General features: G+C 41.4%; 1 protein-coding gene across 3 annotated transcripts in view; it reads right to left on the bottom strand.

The window, feature by feature from the left end:
• tnrc6c2 (trinucleotide repeat containing adaptor 6C2) overlaps window positions 1-26,700 on the bottom strand; it is a 62,220-nt gene that overhangs the window by 27,715 nt on the left and 7,805 nt on the right. For 2 of the 3 annotated variants that reach the window (XM_047366440.1, XM_047366441.1), the window contains exons 2-4: window positions 23,239-23,339; window positions 22,964-22,973; window positions 12,237-12,638 (exon numbers count right to left, since the gene is read on the bottom strand). In XM_047366440.1, coding sequence (XP_047222396.1) covers window positions 12,237-12,638; window positions 22,964-22,973; window positions 23,239-23,301 — 475 coding nt within the window. In that variant the 5' untranslated portion in view covers window positions 23,302-23,339. The remainder of the gene's footprint in view (window positions 1-12,236; window positions 12,639-22,963; window positions 22,974-23,238; window positions 23,340-26,700) is intronic. The other variant, XM_047366442.1, reaches the window with a different exon arrangement.

Below are 26,700 nucleotides of genomic sequence, written 5' to 3'. Positions count from 1 at the left end.
TCCTGACCCCAGGCAGCAATATGGCTGATGGCACACATGCAAACCTGCTAACAAATGTCTGCAGTTTGCAACAAAGCAGAAATAAAATGGAATCATCTGAAGTCATTGTGCATTTTCTGTTTAAAGTTAGAAGCTGCTACAGCTTGCAGGGAGGTGGAAGCATTCAATTAGAAAGCCTTTAATGAAGGTGTTTTTCATGCGCTTCCGATAGCGATTTCTGGTTCCAGCAGCAGGCTAGGCTCAGTTTCCATGACAAATATCCACAACAGGGGTAACCTCTGTACATTAACCTGATCAATAAACTACCGTCCTTAACAAGTAGCAGAAAATCAGTCAAACAAAAACATACGAAGAATAAGTCTTTGATTTCTGTTTTTATTTCAAGATTATCCAGACTGAATTCCTCCACTAATAGATCGAATAAAGAATAATTATATTCTTTATCTGCAATGTAGAAGAAGTCAATATTTGATAAATGACAGAGATGTCAAAACAACAAAACTGGTTCTAATGCATATTAAGGATGTTTCGATCCAGCACCAGATCCAATGCCCTCCTGTCCTGATCAGAAGTCCCCTAAAAAAACTCTCTCCCCGATACCGGCTGGTGTTCCATCTGGGATTTCACGTAAGCTGCACCCCCAGTGAGCTGCACAACCATGTTTTCATTGACCTATTTTAGAGGGTAAGGCCCATAAGCAGAGTACATTATTTTGTTGATCTTTGGGGACCCTAAGGACCTGGGTGTTCTTCACCCGTCATATTGGCTGCAGTTTCCACTCATTGTATGTTTTGACTTTTAATGCAAGATGCTTTTGTAGATTTTGCATACTTATAACAGGAATGGCAAAGAAATACCTTTTGAGCTGAATTATCAACAAGTCACATAAAAACACAGAGCAAACATGCTAATGTTAGCTTAAGACTACAGCAAGATGCGAGTTTAATAATAAAATGTAGCGGTATGTGTTTGGTCAGACATATGTTTCTGTATGAATTATAAACTTACCTACTTAAGGGAATGGTGTTGACAGAACATTCTAGCAGCTTTTTAACCCAGTCAAACCACGTTTGAGGAGGATATCTTCCCTACAGAAACTCCAGTTCAGGAGAAATATCTGTGGTGGTCAAAAATAATGAATATAAGATGGCGGCATTGTGAACCTTACTGGTGAGTCAGTTAAGTGGGACACAGTCCCAATACTGATGTAGACCATGTAAGACTTTTATTGAAGTATTGGACTAGGACTTGAGACATCTAAACTTTATGTTTTATTAGTATGATTATTTGGAGGCATAGTGTTCCCTTACAGATGCATACTAAGTACAATTAAATAGAATTAAATATCAGATAATACTACTCTCCTTACTGAATGCTTAACATGTTTTTCACAAAGGGATTATCTGGCAGCATTTTAGAATAAATCAAAGGTGCAACCCTTGTTGACTAACAAAATTGCAAAGAACAGCAATAGACAGAACCCACACAGCTGGTCTTTTTACATTTTTAATCAGTGCTAACATCTCAGTGACATGCAGGCGTCTGTTGTTTAGAAATCATGACGGTCTTCAAAATCACATCATGTCCCTGCTTTGAGCTCCATCTAAGTTAGTGTTGTTTAGCTTTCAGACGAGCAAAGTCATTTTTTATCAGAGCTGGATGGTATCCAAAACGCTCAACCGCTGCCACAAAAGGAAATCTGTATTTGGTTCAGTCAACCCCACACCCACCCTGCGTCTCTTCTTCCCTCATTTGCACATTCAGTTGTCTTAAGGATACTAAAATAGGTTACGTGACAAGCTGCTGTTCTTTAATCCCTACCATCTGAGATAACATAAGCCTCAAAGAAAGACCTCACAAAACAAAAGACAAAGAAGAAGCATGAGGAGACAGTGTTTTGCAGTGGTAGCAAAAAAAACAAAAGTCGATATGAGAGAGAGAGGGAGAATGGAAAAATACCCGGAGAAAGGTGCACCAGCTTCTTTCTCGGAGGGATTGCACAGATCCATGAAAAAAATGGGCAGCAACAGACAGCGTGTTAGTATGTCTGCTGCATGGTACACAGCCAAAGCAGCAATTCTTTGCAAATATAGCCTGTAAAGGTATTAGTTTTCTGCATATTATGGCTAATCAGAGTACCTGCCGTATGAGCTAAATCTATTTTTTTAAGTCTTTTATTGAATGGCCTCGCTAATTCTTGGCAAATCGCTGACCTAAGAGAGCATAAATGCAAGCTGTATGTAAAAAACAAAGAGCAGAAGGCAATTATTTCCATCTAGCGATGGCAGTCATCTGGAGTAATGTGCTTCTGGGTTCATTCAGGTTGGAATTAGAAGGGCAGTCTGATTATGACCTCTGAATAACTGGGTGGAAAAAATTAAAACCAACAACAGCCCTTTGTGGCTTCTCCTGCTTCTCACAGTGACTATGACTGCCTTTGTGTGTACCTATGAGTGCAAGCTTGATTTCTACATCAAACCTACAGAGTATTAAATAAAAAAAATGTTTTAGTGATGTACACACACAGATCAGCAGTGCTGCTATGCAGTTGAGGCAGAAATAACAAAAGATGAACTTCATATAATGAAGCTTTGCTGCCATCACAGAAATGGGCATTCTGCCAAGAAGTAAATGTCGTCCCCTCCCCTTTAAATGAACTGAAAGGCTGGGTGACAGAACGAGTGAGGGTTAGGGGGGTGGGGAGAAAGATGGAAGAGAGGCTGGGGGGAGGGGTTCATTTCTTCAGTGCGGAGGAAGAAGAAGAGAATAAGAGAAGCAACAAACTGATTTCTTCAGCCTGACACTGAAACACAGACCAAGCTCAGCTGTAGGATTACATAAAACCAGAACCAAATTAAGAGTGGGACATTTATTAGTCGTTTGTCCCCCAATAGACCCTCTTGGCTTCTCACTCGGAAATGGGGAGAAAACGGGGCAGTGAGGGAATGGTCTCGAGAGGGAGCGGAAACGCTCATCATTCATGTCTGTTTACCTCTGCTGAGAGATGAGGGAACATACAAGAGGGAGAGCCTGGCGACTTCTCTGGTTTCCCTGACAGTGACTGCATTAATGGAGCCACAGGGGGGTTCCCGCACTTGTGTGGGTATGAGTGTGTCTCAGCGTGACCACAAGGGGCAATCTATACCTCCCTGGCTTCATTAAGGCCAAGTAGTTTTCTGAATATTTGATCATTTTTAAAACATACAAACAACCAAGCGCTGCTGATGTCAGGAGAGGTGACAGTGGAGCTACACTTGAATATGTCAGGCATTCATATAAGACGCCACTTTCTAAACCACTCATTTAAAAATGGTAGTTTATTTAAAAGCGAGTACACAAAGAGGCATTTTTAAAGAATCCCAGACACTCAGTTTTAAGTCAACGGGATGAGGGGGTGGAAGTGCAAATGAAAGGGGGTAAGTGTTTAAACAAAGTAACCCACTGGCCGCCTGCTTTGTCTTGATGACGGGCAAACAGCTGTTCCTGCTGCACTTCCCACACTCCTAAAAGACGCCCATTTCAGCACCTGCTGGTGGGAAGCCTGTCTGGACGGCTGCTGGCTGCTTCCGACGACTTAATGGTCCCAGATCAGCTGAAGACATGGCAATAGCGGGTGCGACAGAGAGACGCAATGGGACAGGGAGGGTCTCTGTCTGGTGGGACAATTAAATGCACTGTAGAGGGCATAGGTCACACTGCGATGCTGCCTCATAGTCGGGTTTAGAATTTTTAACAGGATCAAGTTTAAGTCCTGATCTAAAATTTGAAGACTGCAACCATTTGCAACTGTGATTGTGTTAAATGTTTGGTAGCAATTTATCCATAAACAGCCATTTAATGTGTCCATGTACAGAAGTTGAACAATAACCTGTTGCATCAGAACATCCCAAATAGGGATCAAGGTGCACCTCGAAAATATCCTGGCATACTGTTCCTACTGTTTAAAGACCTTTTAATGAAATGTCACAAAAAGCGCTGAAGTGTTGTTGCACACTGCCAGCCAGCTGGCTGAAAGAGGGCTACTATAGACAAAGGTAGACATGTCTTGGAAACTAAAGGAGCGGCATCCTTCATTTAAGCTAGGAGTGCTGTGTCTGTTAAGCAGCAGAGTGCAAGCTAGCTACCTGAGCAGATAGCCTGACAAACCTGCTGATATCTGCTTGTCATACTTGTAATACAGTGAGAATTTTCATATGCCTAATCCTGAGTTTCCTTACCACAGGGTTTCTAAGGTTTTAGGGAAATAATTCCAAAATCAAGACATGAATCATGACAAATAACAAAAGGTAAGTTAGCTTTGTAACTCACTTAACTGACAACCAATATGTCCATAATATGTGACACTAGAAAATGCAGCAAGAATTGTTTGATTTCCCCGAATTCCCCTCAAACAAAACAAAAAAACAAAAAAACATAAAAACGAGACAGAAAGATAAGAAGACAGCTACAGTAGCAGAATCTTTTGATGGTTTGAAGACGGGTGAATATCCAGACCATGAAGTTTAGTCACATCGTAATAAAACTCCCGATTCCTTAGTCAGAATAATCATATTAAAAGGAATATGTTTGTTTCTCAAAAAGAAAATAAAGATAAATAAATACAAAATAAAAAAAAAGGTTATGGAAGAAGCATTGCATTACCTAATCTACAAATTCAAAATGTAATAAAAAATAAATAAGACTTTTTAGACATTTTGGACTTTTCATGAGTTTTTAAGATGTTACAGAATCCTTGGTTTCAGTGATCATAAACCAAATGCAAACGAATGATGCTTAATAAGTATAAACATTTTAACTACATAAAATTAACACTAACAATATAATATTTTTCCAACTTAGAAGCGAGATGTAAAAACAAGCAAAAAAACAATATAATGTTAGGAGTAAATGAAACAGACCGAAAAACAGTGAACTGAACTACTGTGTCTACTCTGTAATTTACAGGCAAAAAGTTGCTACAACAACAGGGCTGCTTGCTTCAGGCTGTTTGCTGACATGAAGCGATGGGCTGTGCCTTGGAAGCCTTAGGACAAAACCAAGAGTCTAAAGGAGGGGGAAGCCCCGCCACAGGCTGTTTTCCAAAGAGACCCCCTGGGAAAAATGGGAGCACGGTGAAGGCCAACCAGGACAACAACTGGTGGACTAAAACATTATAGGTTAATACACAGGACCAGGGTATCTTAACTAGCACTAATCCCACAGGAGAGACATCTTTGTTTGACTCTAAAGACTTAAACAGTTTGCTTCTATGCTGAGAAAAAAAGCCTGCAGCCAAATTTAGATCTTGGCCAACAGCTGAGGAAACCAGTCACTTGCAGAGTACAATCTGGAAGTATTCTTAGAACATCACAATACAAGATAATAGGAGCCGTTTTCAACAAACGATCCAACAGATACTTAACCAACACCCTCCTGAAAAACGATTTCTCAAAAACAAACAAGCTTTCAGCAGCTGATTACATAGGATTTAAGCTTCTGCTTGACGCTGTGACTGGTGCCACTGGCATTAACACGAGAGGAGCAGCAACGTGGTGCTCCGCAATGCTTTTCCGACTCGCTGGCTGAGCGCGGCAGCTGCTGCAGGTCTGTTTACAGAGAGCGTGCTCTGTGTGCTCACGGTAAACGTTGAGCCAGTAATCAAAGGCAGCACAGAGCGGCGCTGATCAAAAACAGGAAAAAAAAAAAAAAAAACAAGCGAAGGGAGACTAAGCAAAGATGGAAGGGTATGATCATGCTAGCTCCCGTTTAAAGACATAACAATGAAAACGCTGTATGGAGCACGCAGACGCATCATCCCATTCATGTCTTCAAGGTGAGGATGAGATGAACCATCAGTCTGTGTGTAAACGATGCAGATGGGAAATATTTTATACATTTACCACAACACAAATAATGCCGAATAATAGCAAGGTTTAAATCAATTAAGTTTGCATGGGGAAAGGAAAACAGAAATGCTAATGTGCAGAGCTCTAATACTGACGTAACTCATCAACAAAACACTACTTACAAATACAAACAAACCCTCCACAAGGGGCCCCTTGAGGAAAGTTCAGCATAACTGATCCTATGAGCCAGCAGGGATCTCATTAAAAGTCTAGCTTAGGAGGTCAGTGTGTGAAAATCAGAGAACTAAACCTCTTCAGTTACACTTTAATGTAACATAACAATGCCTTTATTATAATGTGACAGGAAGTTTAGACATTTTTTTAAACACATCACCAGCAGCACTTATAACATACAGGTCCTTCTCAAAATATTAGCATATTGTGATAAAGTTCATTATTTTCCATAATGTCATGATGAAAATTTAACATTCATATATTTTAGATTCATTGCACACTAACTGAAATATTTCAGGTCTTTTATTGTCTTAATACGGATGATTTTGGCATACAGCTCATGAAAACCCAAAATTCCTATCTCACAAAATTAGCATATCATTAAAAGGGTCTCTAAACGAGCTATGAACCTAATCATCTGAAATAACGAGTTAACTCTAAACACCTGCAAAAGATTCCTGAGGCCTTTAAAACTCCCAGCCTGGTTCATCACTCAAAACCCCAATCATTGGTAAGACTGCCGACCTGACTGCTGTCCAGAAGGCCACTATTGACACCCTCAAGCAAGAGGGTAAGACACAGAAAGACATTTCTGAACAAATAGACTGTTCCCAGAGTGCTGTATCAAGGCACCTCAGTGGGAAGTCTGTGGGAAGGTAAAAGTGTGGCAGAAAACGCTGCACAACGAGAAGAGGTGACCGGACCCTGAGGAAGATTGTGGAGAAGGGCCGATTCCAGACCTTGGGGGACCTGCGGAAGCAGTGGACTGAGTCTGGAGTAGAAACATCCAGAGCCACCGTGCACAGGCGTGTGCAGGAAATGGGCTACAGGGCAACAACAAGATGGCGCCGCAGATGGTCGCCTCGGCGTGTTGGTGCGCATTGTTTTGTTTTGTTTTTTGCTTTAAAACGGTCTTCTGTGATGGTACCCGGAGCTCTCTCACCAGAGAAGAACTCATGAACATCAGGGCTACTACACCAGAGGAGTTATTTCCCACTTTTCTGCCTACTGCTCTGGAATATTTGGACATTCTGGTCAAAGGTGCGCTCACCTTTGTTCACGCGGTGAAACGCCGGAAGAGAGGGAAACGGGCTGGGGTGCTGGTACGTCTTCGCCAGCGTGGACTACGAACACCGTTACCTGGAATATTTCTCTCTAACGTGCGCTCACTTCCCAACAAAATGGAGGAACTACAACTGTTGTTGGGGAAAAACATGGACTTTTATTCATCGGCAGTTTTGTGCTTCACGGAGACGTGGCTGTGTGGATTAATACCGGACTCCGCGCTGCAGCTGGCAGGATTCCAACTCTACAGAGCGGACAGAGACACGGAACTCTCCGGCAAAGCGAAAGGTGGAGGAATCTGTTTTTACCTCAACAGTGGTTGGTGCAACGACGTGACAGTGATTCAGCAGCACTGTTCTCCAGACCTGGAATCCTTCATCATAAACTGTAAGCCTTTCTATTCCCCCCGTGAGTTCGCTTCGTTCATCCTGGTCGGTGTTTACATCCCACCGCAAGCTAACGTGCAGGTCGCACAGCGCATGCTCGCCGACCAGATACTGAGTGTGGAGCGGACCAACCCGGACTCCTTAGTAATCGTCGCTGGTGACTTTAACAAAGGTAATCTCACCCACGAACTTCCCAAATACAGACAGTTTATAAAATGTCTGACCAGAGAGGACAACATTCTGGATCACTGTTACACCACCATCAGAGACGCTTATCACGCCGTCCCACGTGCTGCACTGGGCCAATCCGACCACATCATGGTCCACCTGATTCCTGCATACAGGCAGAAACTAAAGCTCTGCAAACCTGTTGTGAGGACGACAAGGAAGTGGAGCAGTGAGGCTGTGGAGAATCTCCAGGCGTGTTTAGGCTGTACAGACTGGGATGTGTTCAGGACTACTACCAACAGTCTGGACGAGTACACAGAGGCTGTGACTTCCTACATCAGCTTCTGTGAGGACAGCTGTGTACCATCATGCACCAGGGTGAGTTACAACAGCGACAAACCCTGGTTCACAGCTAAACTCAGAAGGTTAAGACTGGATAAGGAAGAGGCCTTCAGGAGTGGGGACAAAGACATATACAGAGAGGCTAAGTACAAGTTTGGCAAGGCAGTGAAAGAGGCCAAACGACTGTACTCTGAGAAGCTCCAAATCCAGTTCTCAGCCAACGACTCTGCGTCTGTCTGGAAAGGGCTCAAGCAAATCACCAACTACAAGCCGAAAGCCCCCCACTCCATCAACGACCGACGCCTCGCCAACGACCTGAACGAGTTCTACTGCCGCTTTGAAAGACAAAGGGACAGTCCTGCAACCATCTCCCACGACGCCCCCCAACAGCTGCAGCCACAATCCACCACCCCCACCTCCCCAACCTCAAGAGGGGCCTTGGCACCTCCAACCCCCACCAGCCCCCTACCCACGCCGAGGACGGCTCTTTCCATCCAGGAGAGGGACGTCAACAAACTCTTCAGGAGACAGAACCCCCGGAAAGCTGCTGGTCCGGATTCTGTCTCACCAGCCAGCCTGAAGCACTGCGCTGATCAGCTGTCTCCAGTCTTCACAGACATTTTTAACACCTCACTGGAGACATGTCATGTGCCAGCCTGCTTCAAGTCCTCCACCATCGTCCCTGTTCCCAAGAAGCCAAGGACCACAGGGCTTAATGACTTCAGACCCGTCGCCCTGACCTCTGTGGTGATGAAGTCCTTTGAGCGCCTTGTGCTCTCACACCTAAAAGACATCACCGACCCCCTCCTGGACCCCCTGCAGTTTGCCTACAGAGCCAACAGGTCTGTAGATGATGCAGTCAACCTAGCCCTTCACTTCATCCTCCGGCACCTGGACTCCACAGGAACCTATGCCAGGATCCTGTTTGTGGATTTCAGCTCTGCCTTCAACACCATCGTCCCAGCTCTGCTCCAGGAGAAGCTCTCCCAGCTGAGTGTGCCCGACTCCACCTGCAGGTGGATCACTGACTTCCTGTCTGACAGGAAGCAGCGCGTGAGGCTGGGGAAGCATGTCTCTGACTCCCTGACCATCAGCACCGGTTCCCCCCAAGGCTGTGTTCTCTCTCCTCTGCTCTTCTCCCTGTACACCAACAGCTGCACCTCCAGTCACCAGTCTGTCAAGCTTCTGAAGTTTGCGGACGACACCACCCTGATCGGACTCATCTCTGATGGTGACGAGTCCGCGTACAGATGGGAAGTGGACCATCTGTTGGACTGGTGCAGCCAGAACAGCCTTGAGCTCAACGCTCTAAAGACAGTGGAGATGGTTGTGAACTTCAGGCAGAACCCAGCCCCACCTGCCCCCATCACCCTCTGTGACTCCACAATTGACACTGTGGAATCTTTCCGCTTCCTGGGAACCATCATCTCCCAGGATCTCAAGTGGGAGCCAAACATCAGCTCCCTCATCAAGAAAGCCCAGCAGAGGATGTTCTTCCTGCGGCAGCTGAAGAAATTCAACCTGCCAAAGACTATGATGGTGCACTTCTACACAGCCATCATTGAGTCCATCCTCACCTCCTCCATCACCATCTGGTACGCCGCTGCTACAGCCAAGGATAAGGGCAGGCTGCAGCGTGTCATTCGGTCTGCTGAGAAGGTGATTGGCTGCAGTCTACTGTCGCTCCAGGAACTGTACACCTCCAGGACCCTGAAGCGGGCAGGGAAGATTCTGGCTGATCCCTCCCACCCCGGTCACAGACTCTTTGAGACTCTCCCCTCTGGCAGGAGGCTGCGGTCCATCCGGACCAAAACCTCACGCCACAAGAACAGTTTTTTCCCATCTGCCACCAGCCTGGTTAACAAAGCCCGGAAACCACCCTGACACTGTCCCTTTCCCCCACACCCCCCCTTTTTTTGCTGACAGGACACTTGTAACCTGTAACTCTATGAGTTACATTAACGCTCAGCTTGGACTCTCTTATACTGGACTCATCTTATACTGCTCTATATTTACTCTCACTCACTTAAAACTGTGCACTTATATTTATATTATATTGTAGATATGTTTGTACTGTTTAACTTGTACTGTATTGCACCGACTACGCCAAAACAAATTCCTTGTATGTCCAAAAACGTACTTGGCAATAAAGCTTTTCTGATTCTGATTCTGATTCTGATTCTGAGGTGCCACATTCCTCAGACCTGGGCTACAGAGAAGCAGCACTGGACTGTTGCTCAGTGGTCCAAAGTACTTTTTTCGGATGAAAGCAAATTCTGCATGTCATTCGGAAATCAAGGTGCCAGAGACTGGAGGAAGACTGGGTAGAAGGAAATGCCAAAATGCCAGAAGTCCAGTGTCAAGTACCCACAGTCAGTGATGGTCTGGGGTGCCGTGTCAGCTGCTGATGTTGGTCCACTGTGTTTTATCAAGGGCAGGGTCAATCCAACTAGCTATCAGGAGATTTTGGAGCACTTCATGCTTCCATCTGCTGAAAAGCTTTATGGAGATGAAGATTTCATTTTTCAGCACGAACTGGCACCTGCTCACAGTGCCAAAACCACTGGTAAATGGTTTACTGACCATGGTATCACTGTGCTCAATTGGCCTGCCAACTCTCCTGACCTGAACCCCATAGAGAATCTGTGGGATATTGTGAAGAGAACGTTGAGAGACTCAAGACCCAACACTCTGGATGAGCTAAAGGCCGCTATCGAAGCATCCTGGGCCTCCATAAGACCTCAGCAGTGCCACAGGCTGATTGCCTCCATGCCACGCCGCATTGAAGCAGTCATTTCTGCAAAAGGATTCCCGACCAAGTATTGAGTGCATAACTGTACATGATTATTTGAAGGTTGACGTTTTTTGTATTAAAAACACTTTTCTTTTATTGGTCGGATGAAATATGCTAATTTTGTGAGATAGGAATTTTGGGTTTTCATGAGCTGTATGCCAAAATCATCCATATTAAGACAATAAAAGACCTGAAATATTTCAGTTAGTGTGCAATGAATCTAAAATATATGAATGTTAAATTTTCATCATGACATTATGGAAAATAATGAACTTTATCACAATATGCTAATATTTTGAGAAGGACCTGTACAGCGCCATGCTAAAGTAATCATCCCTTTTTAGATTTTGTCACCTAACAACAACAATAAACTTCAGCTTTTTTATTTAGCTTCTATGAGAACCACATTTTGCTGCAATAACAGCTACAGTGTCTCTACCAGCTTTGGACATCTAAAGACTGACATTTGTGGCCACTCTTCTTATAATGGCTAATTTAAATATAATAGCTTACGCCAGGTCACATTGCACAGTGAGTCTGAACAGAAATTGTCAAGCAATGGAACAGATTCTTGATTAAATTTGAGCATGGACTTTGACTAGACCATACTAACATGAATAAGCCTGAATCAAAAACATTCCATTGTAGCTCTGACTGCATGTTTAGGGTCGTTGTCCTATAGGAGATGAACCTTAACCCAAGCCTGAATTCTTATGTAACGTCTAGAAGATTTTTTAAAAGCCTTCTATGTATTTAGCTCCATTCTTCTTTCAGTCAACGCTTACCAGCTATCCTGTCCTAGTTGAAGCAAAACATTGCCACAGCATTATGCTGCCATCAGAAGATGTTCTAAGCTTGGAATGTTGTTTTATAACCCAACTCTGCTTTAAACCTATCCACTACCTTCTTCCTGACCTGTCTGCTGTGTTCCTTTGTCTTCATGATGCTGTATATTCATTAATGTTCTCTAACGAACCTCTCAGGCCAGAAACCAACCAACAGCATTAAAAACTAAGATTAAATTGCACAAAGAGACTATAATAACCAACTAGGTGACTTCAAACTGGTTGCATTGGGTTTTATTTAGGGGTGTCAGAGTAAAAGTGGATGATGACATATTCAAGCAGCACTCCAAAGATTTGTATTTGTAAAAAAAATTGAAAACCATGTGGGCAATATATTATTGCTACTACGCCAAACTGAAGACGAAATCCAAAAAATGAACAAGTAATGAAACATGTTTAACAGTGAAACAGATATATACAAATAAAAGCACCAGAAAAAGAATGGCCAATATAAAAAATGTCAAATCAAACTGAAAGCAACCCTGAAATGAGATAATTTAAAAAGCCCACACATATTAACCACCAAGCAAATGAAATAAAATGAGCGCAAACATAAACTGACTACACCGACACAAACCTGGGTTGTGTTTGCCTGTAGCAGACGTGGCAGAGTTTGGGGTAGTGCTGCAAGTCGAAGAAGAAAAGGACAAATACGATGATGGTGAAGAGGAGGGAGAGGAAGGAAGAAGGCTGATTGAGCTGAGTGCTTCTGCGGGCAGGGGCTGGCCTCTCTTCAGTAGCTGTTTGTGCTCCTGCTGACGGAAGCGCGGAGGAACCTCTCTGGGCAGGTAGCGGGCACTGGCAGAGGACGACTGGCACTGCTGCTGAGAGGGAGTAGTCAGAGTCAGGACCTGCCTACCACATGGGGGGGCGTTGCCATTGCCAGAAGAAGAGAAGGAGGAGAGGGGCAGCGTGTGGCTGGAGGGTTGGAGGTGGTGAGATGAACCAGGACTGGGCTTAGTGGGGACAGGCTCTGGCACTGGACAGATACAATACACCAGCACAAGAGGATTTATTTGAAGGAACAGACACGGAAGAGGCAGCTTACTAATTTCAACACAGAAGTAAAATATAAAGTTTGGATGACAGTGCCTTAATAGGTATTGGTAACTCTTAAACTTTTCTACACATTGTTAAGTTACAACCAGTAAACTTTAATGTTCACACAGGTGTATCCTTGCGATGAAGAGGGGAAAGCATACCTGATTTTAAATTTTTTACAAATAAAGCTCTGGAAAGTGTGGTGGCCATTCGTATTAACTCCCCCGAATGAATGAATACACTGTAGAAGGACATTTTTGCCCCTTTTTAAAATAGTTCAGTCAGATTAAATGGAAAGCATCTGTAAATGGCAGCAGATTCTGAACTGGATGTAGGTCTGAACTTTGACTGGGCCATTCTAACTCATACGTATCCTCTAATATAAACCATTCTATTGTAGCTCTGGTTGTTCAATCTGCTTTCAGGTAAAAGACTTCAGAGACTTCTGCAGCCTCTAGGAGGTTTTCTTTTAGGATTGTCCTGTATTTAGCTCCAGCCATCTTCCCATCCACTCAAACCTGAAACAAATCACCCCCACAGCATGATGCTGCCATCATCATGTTTCACCATGGTAATGTGTGTTCAGGATGAGGTCTCAGCTGACCAGATCGCCTCCTACATGGCAAACTGAAACTGGACCTTTGAATTTTTACAACCATGTATTGTTTTCCCTCCACAATTGTGAACTTAATTGTGTTGGTCTATCACATAAAACACATGGACCTTTGTGGTTGCAAAGAAGCCAAATCTGAAGATGTCCAACAACTATGAATAACTTTGCCAGGCATATATTTACATTTACCTCTGGCGACTTGTCTTCTAAATTGCATTTCTGTCACTTGGTTGGTTTGTCAGGATTATCTTTGTAGATAGAGTCATGTCCAATCTGAGTTGGATATTTCCAAGAAGAACCTAATTTTACCGTACCTCAATGTTCCTTCCTTCTTAAGCAAGGTGCCACTACTAGTTGCTGTAATTGTGAATTTTATGAAATCCAGCATTCTGGTTAAACTCTAAAAAATAATTCTGTTCAGAAAATATGACTCAAACATAATGATTGTAACGTCTACTTCAATCTATGTTAGGCATCCAAGTCCTTAGAAATACTTTACAATATTAATGAAATCTAATATTAACTAATCATGGCCTATAGATATTACTTGACATTCGTAGTGGGTTGATTTTTGAAACTTCAGTGGCAGTGCACCAAGGTTTTAGGGGAAGGAGTCTCTTGCAGGCTATAAAAACACATAGGTTTTTAATAAGACCACAATTGGACATGCACTGGAAAAAAACAAAGAAACAGCTGGTGATCAGAACAGATCATTTTAAAGGTTTATGGGTCCTGACCTGAGATTGGACAGTTGGAAACTGAAAATCAGTTATTTTTTAGATTAGACAATGCACCATAACAATTGCTACCAGGTTACACTAACTCTCTGGTGTTGACGCTGTTACTGAGTGAAGAAAGCTAACTCGGAGTTAGCGGTTTCAGTATTGGTGAGATCTTTAAAATAAAGTCAGGGGAAGCAAAAGGAAAAAAGAAACTGGTTTAAATTGTATTTTCTATGACATGTTGGGACATGTTTATGGTTTATTTAGGTTTTGTGAGAACAAATCTCTCGCCACATAAAAGAAAGGCTGAATGGACTATAGCTTTCTGTTTTCGACATTGAGCTTTCAACCTGTCTGTCACGAAACATCCTAGATCTGGGAATATTAGCAGCCTTTAGGAAATCATGGAGCTAAGGTAAGGATCTACATTGTCTAGGGATTAAACACGGAGACCTTGCTAATCAGAAATATAAACACTAAATGAAGCCAGTGTAAAATATCGGCTTCATAATAAGTATGTCTTTGTTTGAAAATAATATCTTCCCCCTGTTTAATAGCTCCCAATATACATAACTGCTCACATCAGACATTAGACACTGCTTTTATATTTGCTTATACTTTAGCTCTTCAAGTGAAATCAAAATAGGCCAGAATTGGTCAAAACTTTACAAAAACCACGGATTGGAAATTGGCCACAAAATTCTGACTGGTGCATCTCTATACAATATAATACTGGTGTGCATTAATGAGAGATTCATTATAGATGTTTATCGGAGTGGTGCAGATTTAGTTACTAGTAATAGTGACAATATTTTGCCAACTCTGGACCTCCACATATGGTTCTGCACATGTAGTGGGAAAAAAGCTGTACAACTGGCCCTGAAGACGACAGCTAATTAAATAAGCATCAGGATCAAGAGTCAAAATTCCATTCAAACTCTCCTGCTGAGGCTTACTCAGCAACCTTCTGCACAAGTTTTAATTACAGCCTTTCTTGGTACTAACTGGTTAATTACAGCATGTAAGAGAAAGTAAGATATAGCAGTGGCTTAGGAAGAAGAGCACAACTGCGAAACAATGGATAAATGGAAATACATGAGCGAATCAGACGTTTAACTGGAGATCCAAGAACAAGGCACAATTGGCAAGGAGAATGACTGTGTGACAAAGAGAACCAGTTGGCTCCCTGAGCTTAGTGCCTGGTGGTACAGGTTCCCACATCCCCTCTCTCTATTGTCTGCAGAGCCACTTTATTATGCAGCCATGTTTGTAGAAGGGGGAGGGATGGACATAATGCGCAGAATTATATGCCCTAAACAATGGCGCAATGCTCAGTTTAAGATTGGCTGAAAACTTATGAAAGTGAGGAAATTTTTTTCAAGTTAAACAAGTTTGCAGCTATGTGATAAATAGGGGTTCATGAAAGATTCACCAAAACCATTAAGAAATAAAGGTCAAAATGGTACATAAACACATGAACAAAGGCTTGTCCATTCCTTAAATCAACCCACAAAAACTACTTTCCCAAACAATATAATACAAGCCGAACAGACATTCAATTTATTTCTATGTTATGATTCTAATTTCCTTCCTTTTTTTAAATCAATGCAGCTCTGGGCTCCTTGTTCGTTTCAACACTTAGAAAACAGCTCTGCTTCTATCAATATATCACTATAGCACAATATACCACTGTTAAATCTGAAGATCCCAGAACACTTGGAGCTTACACATTGTGAATGTCAAATTTGAATGCTTTACCAGACTCACACTTCCAAAGCTGTCCCTCATTTATTTGGTATAAACCCTAAACCTGCAAACAACCAGACTGGATAGCAGATGTACAGTTGAATGGGTGGATAGATGTAACATTGCTTGATGGACAAAAAGAGACACATGGATGATTAAAAAAAACATATGCATGCGTAGTGGATGGATGGATGGTCCACAAAAGAATGGTAAACAAAGTCTGCAAACACAAATATTTTTATGTTGTTCTATGTTATTCCATAGAAAATACCTAAATCAAAAAACAGACTTTTTCAGACTAAAAATCCTTAGATAAAGAAAATATGTGCTGACATCAAACCCATTCCTAGGAAGCACTACAGAAAGAAAGTAAGGCAATAAACAAAGCCAATTATTATTGTAATTATTTTAATTCTTGTCTTAGGAACCAACCCAGTGCTGCAAATAGTGACAGAAGACTAGCAAACCTGGTTCATTAGTCAATGTAACCAACAGGACCCTTAGGTCCCAGAAGTGAAATTAAGTGTATTAGTGTTTATGCTGTGCAGTGATCAAATGAGCACATTGATGAAACGTTCCATCTGTCAGCATCAGCAGAGAACAACAGAAACTGGCCCCTTTCTTTTCACACAAAACGCAGGCCATATTTCTCACTGCTCACCCGTTCTATAATGGGCAGTTGCTATAGAGACTGAGAGTTGCCTATTGTGCCTCCTGTGACCCCCTGCACCTTCTGCGACCCATTCCCATGCTATGCCTCTTAATCAGCTCATCCAACCTCTGTTTGCTGCAAGTTTTTTTTTTTTCTGATTAGTTTTTTTTATTCTTATTTAAGTTTCTTCTGTCTGGTAGGAACATGATAAAGTTGTCTCAAGAAACACCCTGTTGCTATTTAACCCTAATAACAAGTGTGGGTACAACGCTTTAGCAAGATCGCACTACGATTCAGTTTGAGGTCAGTGCCTGAGGGCAACGAACGCCTCGGGGAAGGTGCCTACGTGGAGACTCCGGCAACGTCTTTACATTTTTAAAGCTCGGAAACAAAGCAGAAGCATGGTCTCCCACATTTAGGAGCCCCAGGGCTGCTGAGGCAAAAGAAAGCCTTGGTTGCATTGGTACAACTTATCTGATATCCAACAAGTGTAGGTCTTTTAACAATAAAACCACAAGGTTAGGAACAGAGGTGAAAAATAATGTATTCTTTGGGGATCAATGGGGAGAACAGTGGAGCACCCCCCACCCCCCACATGGTGACATGCAGACACTCTTTCAATAAATACTGCAATTCAAACACCATGCCCCCGAAGTCCGATCTGGTCTGATCAAGTCCACAGCCTGATCTGTCACTCATATTACCATACTGCCTGCTATTAACCTGCCTTGTGTTTGGCATGACGCAGCTTAATGTTGAGCTGAGGGGTACATTAGAGGAGGGTTGAGAGGCACTGGATAGGCTCATGTGTCTGTGGTGTGTGAGTGATCATACAACATGAATAAACAAAAAGGAGAGCATGGTTTAAGTTGAAATTCCCCTCGTTTCCTCCATCCCTCATCCTCTCCCTGCACTTGTGCACGCTGAGAGCAAACCGAAGATGGCAGAGAAACAATTACGCTCTGCAAGTATAAATCTACTGGACGTAATTCACAGGCTATACACTATTAATTAATTGTGTGTTTATAAATGTGGTTAACTCAAGAGGGGGAAAAAGAAAGATGCCAGGCAGAAAGCTAAAGTAAATTAGCCCCTAATTGGATTGTGATTCATGAAATTCTGTTTTAAAAGTGTTGACGCAATTAATAGCATGTGAAATTGCAAATTAATCCAATATAAATCGAGGGGACGCACTTGGGTTTTAAGAGTGTCTCTCGCCACTTTGAAAAATATAATGCTGTTATCACCATGGCGACACCGTGCAAATATGTTTCTCCTCAGATGCAGTGACTGGGGCTGAGAGGAGAGTGGGTGAAATGATGCCGACATCAGAAGCAGAGAGAAGGGACAGGATTACATTAGCTCTCTAGCCTTTCATCGACGAAACGCACACATGCAGCAGTGAAGATTTTCTGATTACAATGCTGCAGAATGCAGCCACCATGCTGAGGTATTACTGTGGCTTTCTGAATCTGCATGTAGACTCCAATAACATGAATTCAGCTTATCTAACTTCTTGCCTAGACTGCATTTTCACATAACCTCAAGAATATTTGTGTGTGTTTCTATGTATTTGCTAAAGGATACAACTCCACAGCACACATATCATTGTCTCTGCAGCAATATGTAAATATTTGCAGAGGTATTTAGCCCCATTCCACATTTTGTAATGTTGGAACCACAAACTTCAACGAATTCGGTTGGGATTTTTTGTGTAAACAGCTATTATTAAATCATTCCACAGATACTTACTTTGATTTAGGTCTGGACTTTCACTGGGCCTTTCAAACACAAAAATGTGCTTTGATCTAGCCCATTTCATATTAGTTCTGGCTACAACTTCCTCAGCCTCCAACAGGTTTTTCTCCTGGGTTGGTCAGAATTTAACTCCATCCATATTCCCACTAACTCTGTCCCTGCTGAAGAAAACCATCCCCACAGCATGATGCTGCTACTCCCATGTTTCATGGTTATGCGAAGTGTTATTTTCTCACAATACACACAGCATGTTGTGTGTCGGCTAAGCAGTTCCATTTTGGTTTCACTAAACCAGACTGTGCAGGCCTGCTGTGACCCCTGACTTGTGGCAAAGGGAGTAGCAAACTTATTTAGGGGTATCAAAGTAAAGGGAGCTGAACACAAATGAACACAACACTTCAGGTTTGCAAAGCAACAATTATACACTTCTCTGTGTTAGCCCATCATATAAAACCCCAAATAAACATTAACTGAAGTTTGTTGTTTTGACAAGGGTTGCACAACATATGCCAAATTTATAGTTAGCACAATATCATGGTTAATATATTTATTATTATTATTATTCCAAGTAATTGCATTATAGCAACATTCTCCGACATTGCTGTATTTTCACAGCCCTAGTTTTAACACATGAACATTTACCAACAGTATGAATAATTTTGCAAGGTATTGTCCAGGTAGACATAGACACAGCTTATAAACTCCAGAGTCCATGCTTTCATAGCTCTTATTTGTCAGCATTAGTGTGCATGTGTAGTACAAAAGGAAGCAACTGTGGAAGAAGCTGCTGTGTGGCGTCAGCGAATAATCAGCATTGTCTGGAGGAGACTTGAAAGGAGAATGGGGGGTGGAACTGGACCAGAAGTCCACCCTATATGTGTGGGTGCAGGAGGGAGAGGGGGAAGGGGGCTAGGGCATTGGGGATGCTGCCTCCAGAAACCCTGCATTTGGTGAAGCTCCGTGCCTAATAGGGGGCAGAGAAGTTAATTTCAGCGAGCTGAAGCTTTATCTCATTTTCATACATATGAAGCCGAGATCGATTACCGCAAACAAATTGAATGCCTGGGTCCAAGGAGGGCCTGCAGAGATGAAAGGGGCTGAGGCTGCGTGGCGGAGACTATGAATTCCTGAAAGTGTATAAGGATGGCAGAATGTACTGATATGGATGGAAAAACACAAATCACTGTTGCATACTGATTTTCTCCCTTCCTGCATATATATCCTCACTCCCCTATTATTTAGTGCCATGCATAAAAAGCAATCTCTGTCCAGCTGCCGCCGCCTTCTATTTAAAAGATATTGGAGAGGGGAGGTTGTGGGCCAACTCCCAGGAGTCCTGATGGCTCTCTGACTGATTAGTTTTCAAACTGGATTTCTTTTTCCTAAGTTCTTTTCAATGGTCTTCATGTGCATCCACTTTGTGTACACGTCCAGAGTCGCATTTCCAATCCATCTTTACCTTTCATTATATATAGTATAACAAGTGCCCTTGTTATTAGACCTCCTCATATAAACTCCAATGTTGAGCATTTAGAGTCATTTGTACTCATCGAGTATAAAGAACTCTCCAGCTCATTGCTCATTCCTCGTCATCATTAATTTTATATGGACAAAAAACCCTCATTACAATTTCTTCCTCTTTTTTTCTACCACCTCACAGTTGGGTCTCTCTTTGTGCACCACTCTAACAAGCTGTGCTTTTTAAATGTCATCCCTGACTCTCAAACAAACAGAGTAGTCTTTGTAGAAAAAGGATAGTTAAATCATTGAAGATCCAAAAAATAAGGTGTTTCATTGAATTTTTTGGGTTGATTCTTTTTCATTTTCTGGATCTAAAAACTTTTTTTTAGAGTCTATTTTCAGCAACAAGAATGGGTCATTCTTCAATTGAATGGCTTCTGGAATTAAGCAACATTTAATGACTGGATGCTGCCAGGTCTGACTGTGCTGGAAGGCACAGATTTGTACCATTCTTGCGATCCCTGTGATTGGGGCCCGCAACAGATCATTCCAAGGACTCCAACAGATTTCTTTTGATTTTGCTTTTTTGTGACACTTCCAATGTTTCAGTATTTTAATATCAGACAAAGATAAGGTGAGGAAATACAAAAAGCTGTTTTCAACTGAAGATTTCATTTATTGGGGGTTGGGGGCTATCCAAACCAACCTGGCCCTGTGTAAAAAAGCAGTTATTGTTAAAACAATTTCATTAGTCACATCCAAGCCTGACTACTTCCACATCAGGACAATCTCATAAATAGAACTTGTCTGAAAACATGAAGTATGCTTAAAAAGATTTGAGATCTTAATGAAGTACATGACATCTGCCTCTGGATATGGATGACTTGCTGTAGTTGACTGAACCATGAATTCTGCCCTCTAGTAGAAATCATGACTTCAGGCTCCAGCATACTAGAAGTAAGCAGCGGGGAGAATGATCCAAAGCTCTCCAACACCCCTGAACGGCTCATAAACAAAATGAAGATTTTGGATTGGGCTAGTCAGGGCAGCTCACGCTGGCAAAACCCTTCAACATGACTGAATAAAACAATTCTGCAAAGAAGAGTGGGACAAAATTATTTCACAGCAAAAATAAAAACTCATTGCCAGTTATGGCAAACGCTTGTTAAACGCTGTTGCACTTTTTCACACACAGCCAGGTTGGTTTGGATAGCTTTTTTCTCAATAAATGAAATCAGAGTTAAAAACAAATACATTTTAAATATAATCAGGTTATTTTTGCCTGATATTAAAAGCTATTTGATGATCTGACAAAAATGACAACGTTGAAGACATCTGTAAGGAAGTAAATACTTTTTACAGCACTGTAGGATAAACAAGCAAGTGAAATCCTAATTTTAGATAAATTAGCTGAAGCACACAACCAAGATGAAAACCACCAAGTGTGGGCTGATGTATGCTGGCAATCAATGAGCATCACAACAGGAAACCAATAGACTCTAATCATAACATTCCCACAGTGGAGATGACAAACACACTTTGGGTAATCAAAGAGAAGCACTCCTACCACCATGAACATGTGGAGCAAAGCAATAAAACCAAAGCCCATAAGTACAGCTGAGACTGTTGTTGTATGGAAGCCAACACGTGTCAAAGTAAAACAAGCGAGAGAAAAACCCAATAATGAAAGATGCACAGTGACCTGCCTTCTCTCTGATGTGTATTGTTGCTACTGTTTATATCATTGACCTTTTGTATTAAATTCTAACCCTGGAGATGAAATGTTAGCTCTTGTTCCTTTACATGAGTAGCACGAGGTAGCTCCGTGTAAACCTGAACCTGGATTAATAATCAGTGCAACAACTATGTAGACTTATTCACAATGACTTAGAGGTGTTTATTTAAAGCCCATGAATCTCAGTGAAAAGAAACAACATGCAGCAGATCCACTACTACTACTCAAGCCTATTTAGCAGGAAACACAAAGACTATCTGAGGATATCTTAGCTCCACTCTTTTTTGCATGACAGCTCAACTGCCTTTCCTTTTTTATATTCAACTCATCCCATCCCCCTCATCACACAGGGTGAGCTGTCTGGGTGCCCTCACACTTCGCTGCCTGATGCTGTGGGTGCACGGAGCGTCACTCTGCATTGCCCTGCATTGTATCTACTCTAAAGTACGTGTGCTTTACTGTGCCACAGAGGGACATAGTCAAACTGTACATTTGTGCATACCTGTGCTTAATGTGCGTGTCCATCTGTGTGCAACAATGCAAAATCCATAAGTAATGAGTGGGTACGGCAGCACAGAGGACTGTGTAGTAACCAGAGCTTCTATGTTTATCTAAGTGGTTGAAATATAGAAGCTACAGAAGCTTGGAGAGCTGTGAAAATATAATTGCCTCCTTATGAATTTCTTCTCTTTTTGTTTTTTTTTTGTCATACAAAAACATCTGAGGTCATTAGTTTTCATATCAGATAAAGAATTACAAAAAACAGTTTTCAATCAATCATTTCATTTATTAAGGGAAAAAAGCTATCCAAACCAACCTGGGCTTTTGTGCAAATATAATTGCCTCCCTTGTTAAATAATAATTAACTGTGATTAACCCCGTTATTGGTTAGCCTGTCGACTAAAACTACTCCAAGACCACATAGCCTCCAGGAGGCCTGACAACAAGACCCCAGAACAACACCTAAAACAGTATGAGCCATGAGAGTATTTAAAGGCTGAACCCAGTGCTGATTACAAAGAACACCAAGCTCCAGCTCACATTTGCCAAATAAAAATCTTGATCATCCCCAATACGTTTGGGGAAATATTCCCAAAAGTGAAACCTTTTTGAAGGGGAGACATTAGATCTGGTTTTAAACTCGCACAGCATTTCAGAAAAAGAAAATCATTGTTACATTCAAACATGGTGGCAGTGATGTCAGGGTGCGGGGCTGCTTTGCTGCTTCAGCACCTGGACAACTTAATGTAATTGATGGAACAATGAATTCTGGAACACTAGATGACAGGTGCTGCCCCCTGGGGTAGCACTACCAGTTACAAGGCTTAAAGTTTTCACAACAGGCCAGTGGTTTGGATAGCTTGTTTCCATTCATAAAATAACTCTGATTTTGGTATTTACTCAGGTTATCTTTGTCTGGTACTGACATTGGTTTGATGATTTTAAAAATGTAAGTGTGACAAAAAAAGCTGAAACAAGAACTTTGTGACAGGTCAAATAAATTTTCACGCACTGCTTATGTACACAAGTAGTTGAGATGCAGTGTTACAGAAGCTTTCTCGATCATGACACTCACCTTTGGGTTTCTGATCAGCAGCCAGCAGAAGGAGAAAACAAATTAAATCAAAAACGGGTTAATATTTTCCAACAATAAAGGAATTGGAGTTAATTAAAATCATTCGATGGTTATATTCAAGGACATGATGATTTAAGAGAAAAAATGTGTTGGAAATATTTCACTAAATCCACCACAGCTCAATAAATTACTAATAAATATGCTGATTCATGTACCATTTATGGCAAAACAGGCTTTTGCATCTATAAAGAAGCATCTAAAAATGGGAGCATCACCTTTTTCTGAGAGATGTCCTTCTTAGTCTTTTCTTCTTGTTTTTTCTTTCTCTTTTCTTCCATCAAACGGTTTTCTTTCTCGTGTTGCTTGCTTCCCTCAGCTGGTTGACAAGAAAAGAAAAGAGTGGTGAGTCAGCCAAAGGGGAAGATGCCTTAGAATTTAGCTCAAATAAATTTACACATGTACAGTTACACAAAAGCCAAGTCATTGCCACTAACATTACGTTAAGACTTGTTTTTATACTAGAGGAAATTGCAGACAAAGAACACATCCAGCTATGTACTTTATTCTTTTTGACTGCGAACTCTCTAAAACCTATTTCCTCCAGAGTCCAAACGCCGAAAGATGTAAAAATAGAAAAGTAAAGGGAGAGAGATTTTATTTTTTTGCAGTGGAGTTTCTAAATTGACTACAAATTATGAGCTTGAGGATTCCAAAACTCCATGCAGGTTCACGTAATCTGGGCAAGAACATATTCTCATTTTTATGCAAATATACATGCCTACATTAATAATCACAACTTACTGCATATAAACTGGAAGTGCTTGTTTGCTGATAAAAGTCTAGTTAGGAGGATAAAGTGCACTAAGCACACATTCAGGTTTTTTTTTTTTAAACTGCTGGATTTAAGCTACATGAATGTCTGCTGCTTATGTAAATATTTAATGGTTACTAATGGCAGGAAGGCTAGTAAATATGTCCATGCTGTTAATGATAATTCTTAAAGAGAAATCAAAATCAAGTCAAAATTTTTATTTTTTAAATCGGCCCAAAAATGATAAGTGCATCTCAGACTTTTCACCTGCTTTCCATACAGAACTTTCCAGTTGTTTCTCCAGGTGACAAAGCTTTGGAATATTTTCAATGAGTGACTAAAGGTTCTCTCTCATATTACTCCCAAGCCCTTTTTTCCAATAGTAACACAGATACAGCTGGACCAGTTAGTTCAACATGCATAACAAATTATACAGATATCTATATTTACTGATTATGTATGCATCATTTTTGCTTTCAAATAAGAGCAAACGTGGATGTGGATTGAGTGTTCCAGTAAATTCTAAACGAACATATATCACTGAGCGGTACCATACATCCGGAGCAGAAAATGAGCAAATTATGGTCTAAATGGACTTCCTTATGGCTGCAAAGATTAAATAAACACACAAAGTGAAAAGCAGAAAACTGACAGCAAGAACAAAAGGCAAGCATTACAAGGCCTGGTTGAACAAAAGAAATCGAAAGAAAATAAAAAGGTGAGGACAAAAAGCACTGAAAGGAATGTTGACTTTTAGGCCAACTGGTAGAATGAGACACAAGGCCTTTAAACAAAGAGCTGCTTTGAGTGGGTGCGAGCCAGAATAGTTAGATAGCTCGCCTGAGGGCCAGATGAAACTAAGTACTTCATGTGAGCCTTTATTTTATTTGGCTCAGCACCAGCGACAGCTCCAGGAAACATCTGAGGTTTGGACTGAGACTAAAAAGACTCCAAGTTTGTGTTTATTGTTCACTGAGAAAGTAGTCACCAACAGCATTTCTGTATCATTAAATTGTTGTAAAGTACCAAAACATGTACAAAGAAACCATGTCAATACCAGACTAAAATAATAAGATGCTGCTTATTGCGAAACAGGATGGCAGGAGTCAAAATTAAGGTTCCTTAGCATTTGCCAAAACTTTTCCAGAAACTGATGTTGTCTGGGCAAAAGAGATGGACAAACACCAGAACTGCTGGACAGAGACCGGTGAGCAAAGAGATGCATTTAAAGGTTTTACCAAATGTAAGTTTAATGCTAGATCCCGATTTTTTTTTATAGATAATTACAGGCAAAACAAGATAAAGAGAAGTACCAATAGTTCCTTGATCCTCCATCAGTATTTTCCTTTCCGTGCTCCCTGTTCTTCCTTGTTTTCCTCACAGTCTCATTTTTCACAACGAGTTAGCGTGGGTAACATTGTGCTATCTCAGCAGCTAGGGGAAGGTTGTCCTAAGGTAATAAATAGCAGGCTAAGCTATGTGTGGAAGGGAGCGAGTCTGCATCTGTAGCATCCAAGCCCGGTTTGTGGAACGTGGCCAGTGAGAGTTATATGCAGCAGCAAAACTCTCATTTCTTCTGCTCAGTTCTGAGCCCATCCTGTCCTTCTCTGAACATGTGACAGCATGATACCTGCGCCAGGATTCACCTAGAAGGGAGCAATGTGAGGATAAAATGAACCCTGTCCACAAGGAGGATGAACTGGAACTTCCATCTGACCAAGATGTTTCTTTTTCTATCACTCACAAGGAACAGAATCTCTGAAGTACAGCCAACTGTGTCATCCTGAAAGGATTACTCATAACCAGAGTTTCTACACTTTATCTTTATCTACAAGTTTCAGACTTTTCCAGAATCAACTTTCAAGTTTGCAGTCCATTGAAGCCATCTCAAAATATGAAACTGCTTTGAATTTATAGAACATATTTCTGCAGTGGGTGGGCCTAAGAAAAGAGGGAAATAAAAGAAAGGAAGGAAGGAAGGAAATCATTCAAAACAATGGAAGAGAAAGAAGAAAGGAGGAAAGGAAGGACACAAGGAAATGAAGACAGAGAACCACAAGGAAGGAAGGATGGTAGGATACAACAATGGGATAAAAAAAAGTTTGGAAACATGAAAATTTTTTATGCTTGTTTTTCCCCACACTCCTCAAAATTTGGAAAATACTGAAACCAAATTCCTAATGTTTCCAGTCTGGACAGGAACCCAGTATTTGTAAGCAGTGTAACTACAAACACTGGCTTTATTTTGTAAAGACAAAACTACAGAATCACACAAGTATAAAAAGGTTTTGCCTGAGAGTCAGTTTAAACATTTTATCATTACCAGTGGTTAACACTGGAAATGATTCCAGCAACAAGATGGAGTAGACAGTGATCTTCTGATCTGTACTGGTCAAAGCCAAAGTTCCTCCCTTCCTGACCTCAGCTGATCTTACATAAAGCCGTACGTGCCTCTCGCTCTCAGCAGTGCTGACACCAACATTTCCTCAGCGCTACGGATTATACCTGTGCTGCTGTTTCTAACATGAGGTTTACACTTGATGTGAATACAAACGTCCATTTAGCCATGTGTTACTCTCTCACACACAGTGTGACCTCCAGTCCTGATAAAAATTATATCACCCACTCAGAACAGGTGGGCTAAAATGAAATATTTTGAACATCTATACGGACTGAAACATTATATCAAATCATAGTCATGATCACAATGTCAATATGTGCAATAACACAATCTCAAAGGACTTCTTAGATATATTTCAAGTGCATTCACATTCTGGATGCCAGTATTATATATGGCCAGTTGGGTGGTTTTTAACTGCCCTTTATGTACATCATTTGTATATTTTTAGTGGTTGAGGTCCTATTTCTCACAGGAAATAGAGGAAGATTTTAATAATGGAAAAAAAAAAAGACACGACTGAGGAAA

This window comes from Girardinichthys multiradiatus, chromosome 5 (assembly GCF_021462225.1).
Source record: "Girardinichthys multiradiatus isolate DD_20200921_A chromosome 5, DD_fGirMul_XY1, whole genome shotgun sequence".
Lineage (NCBI taxonomy): Eukaryota > Metazoa > Chordata > Actinopteri > Cyprinodontiformes > Goodeidae > Girardinichthys > Girardinichthys multiradiatus.
This window is presented reverse-complemented; position numbering and strand designations above follow the sequence as displayed.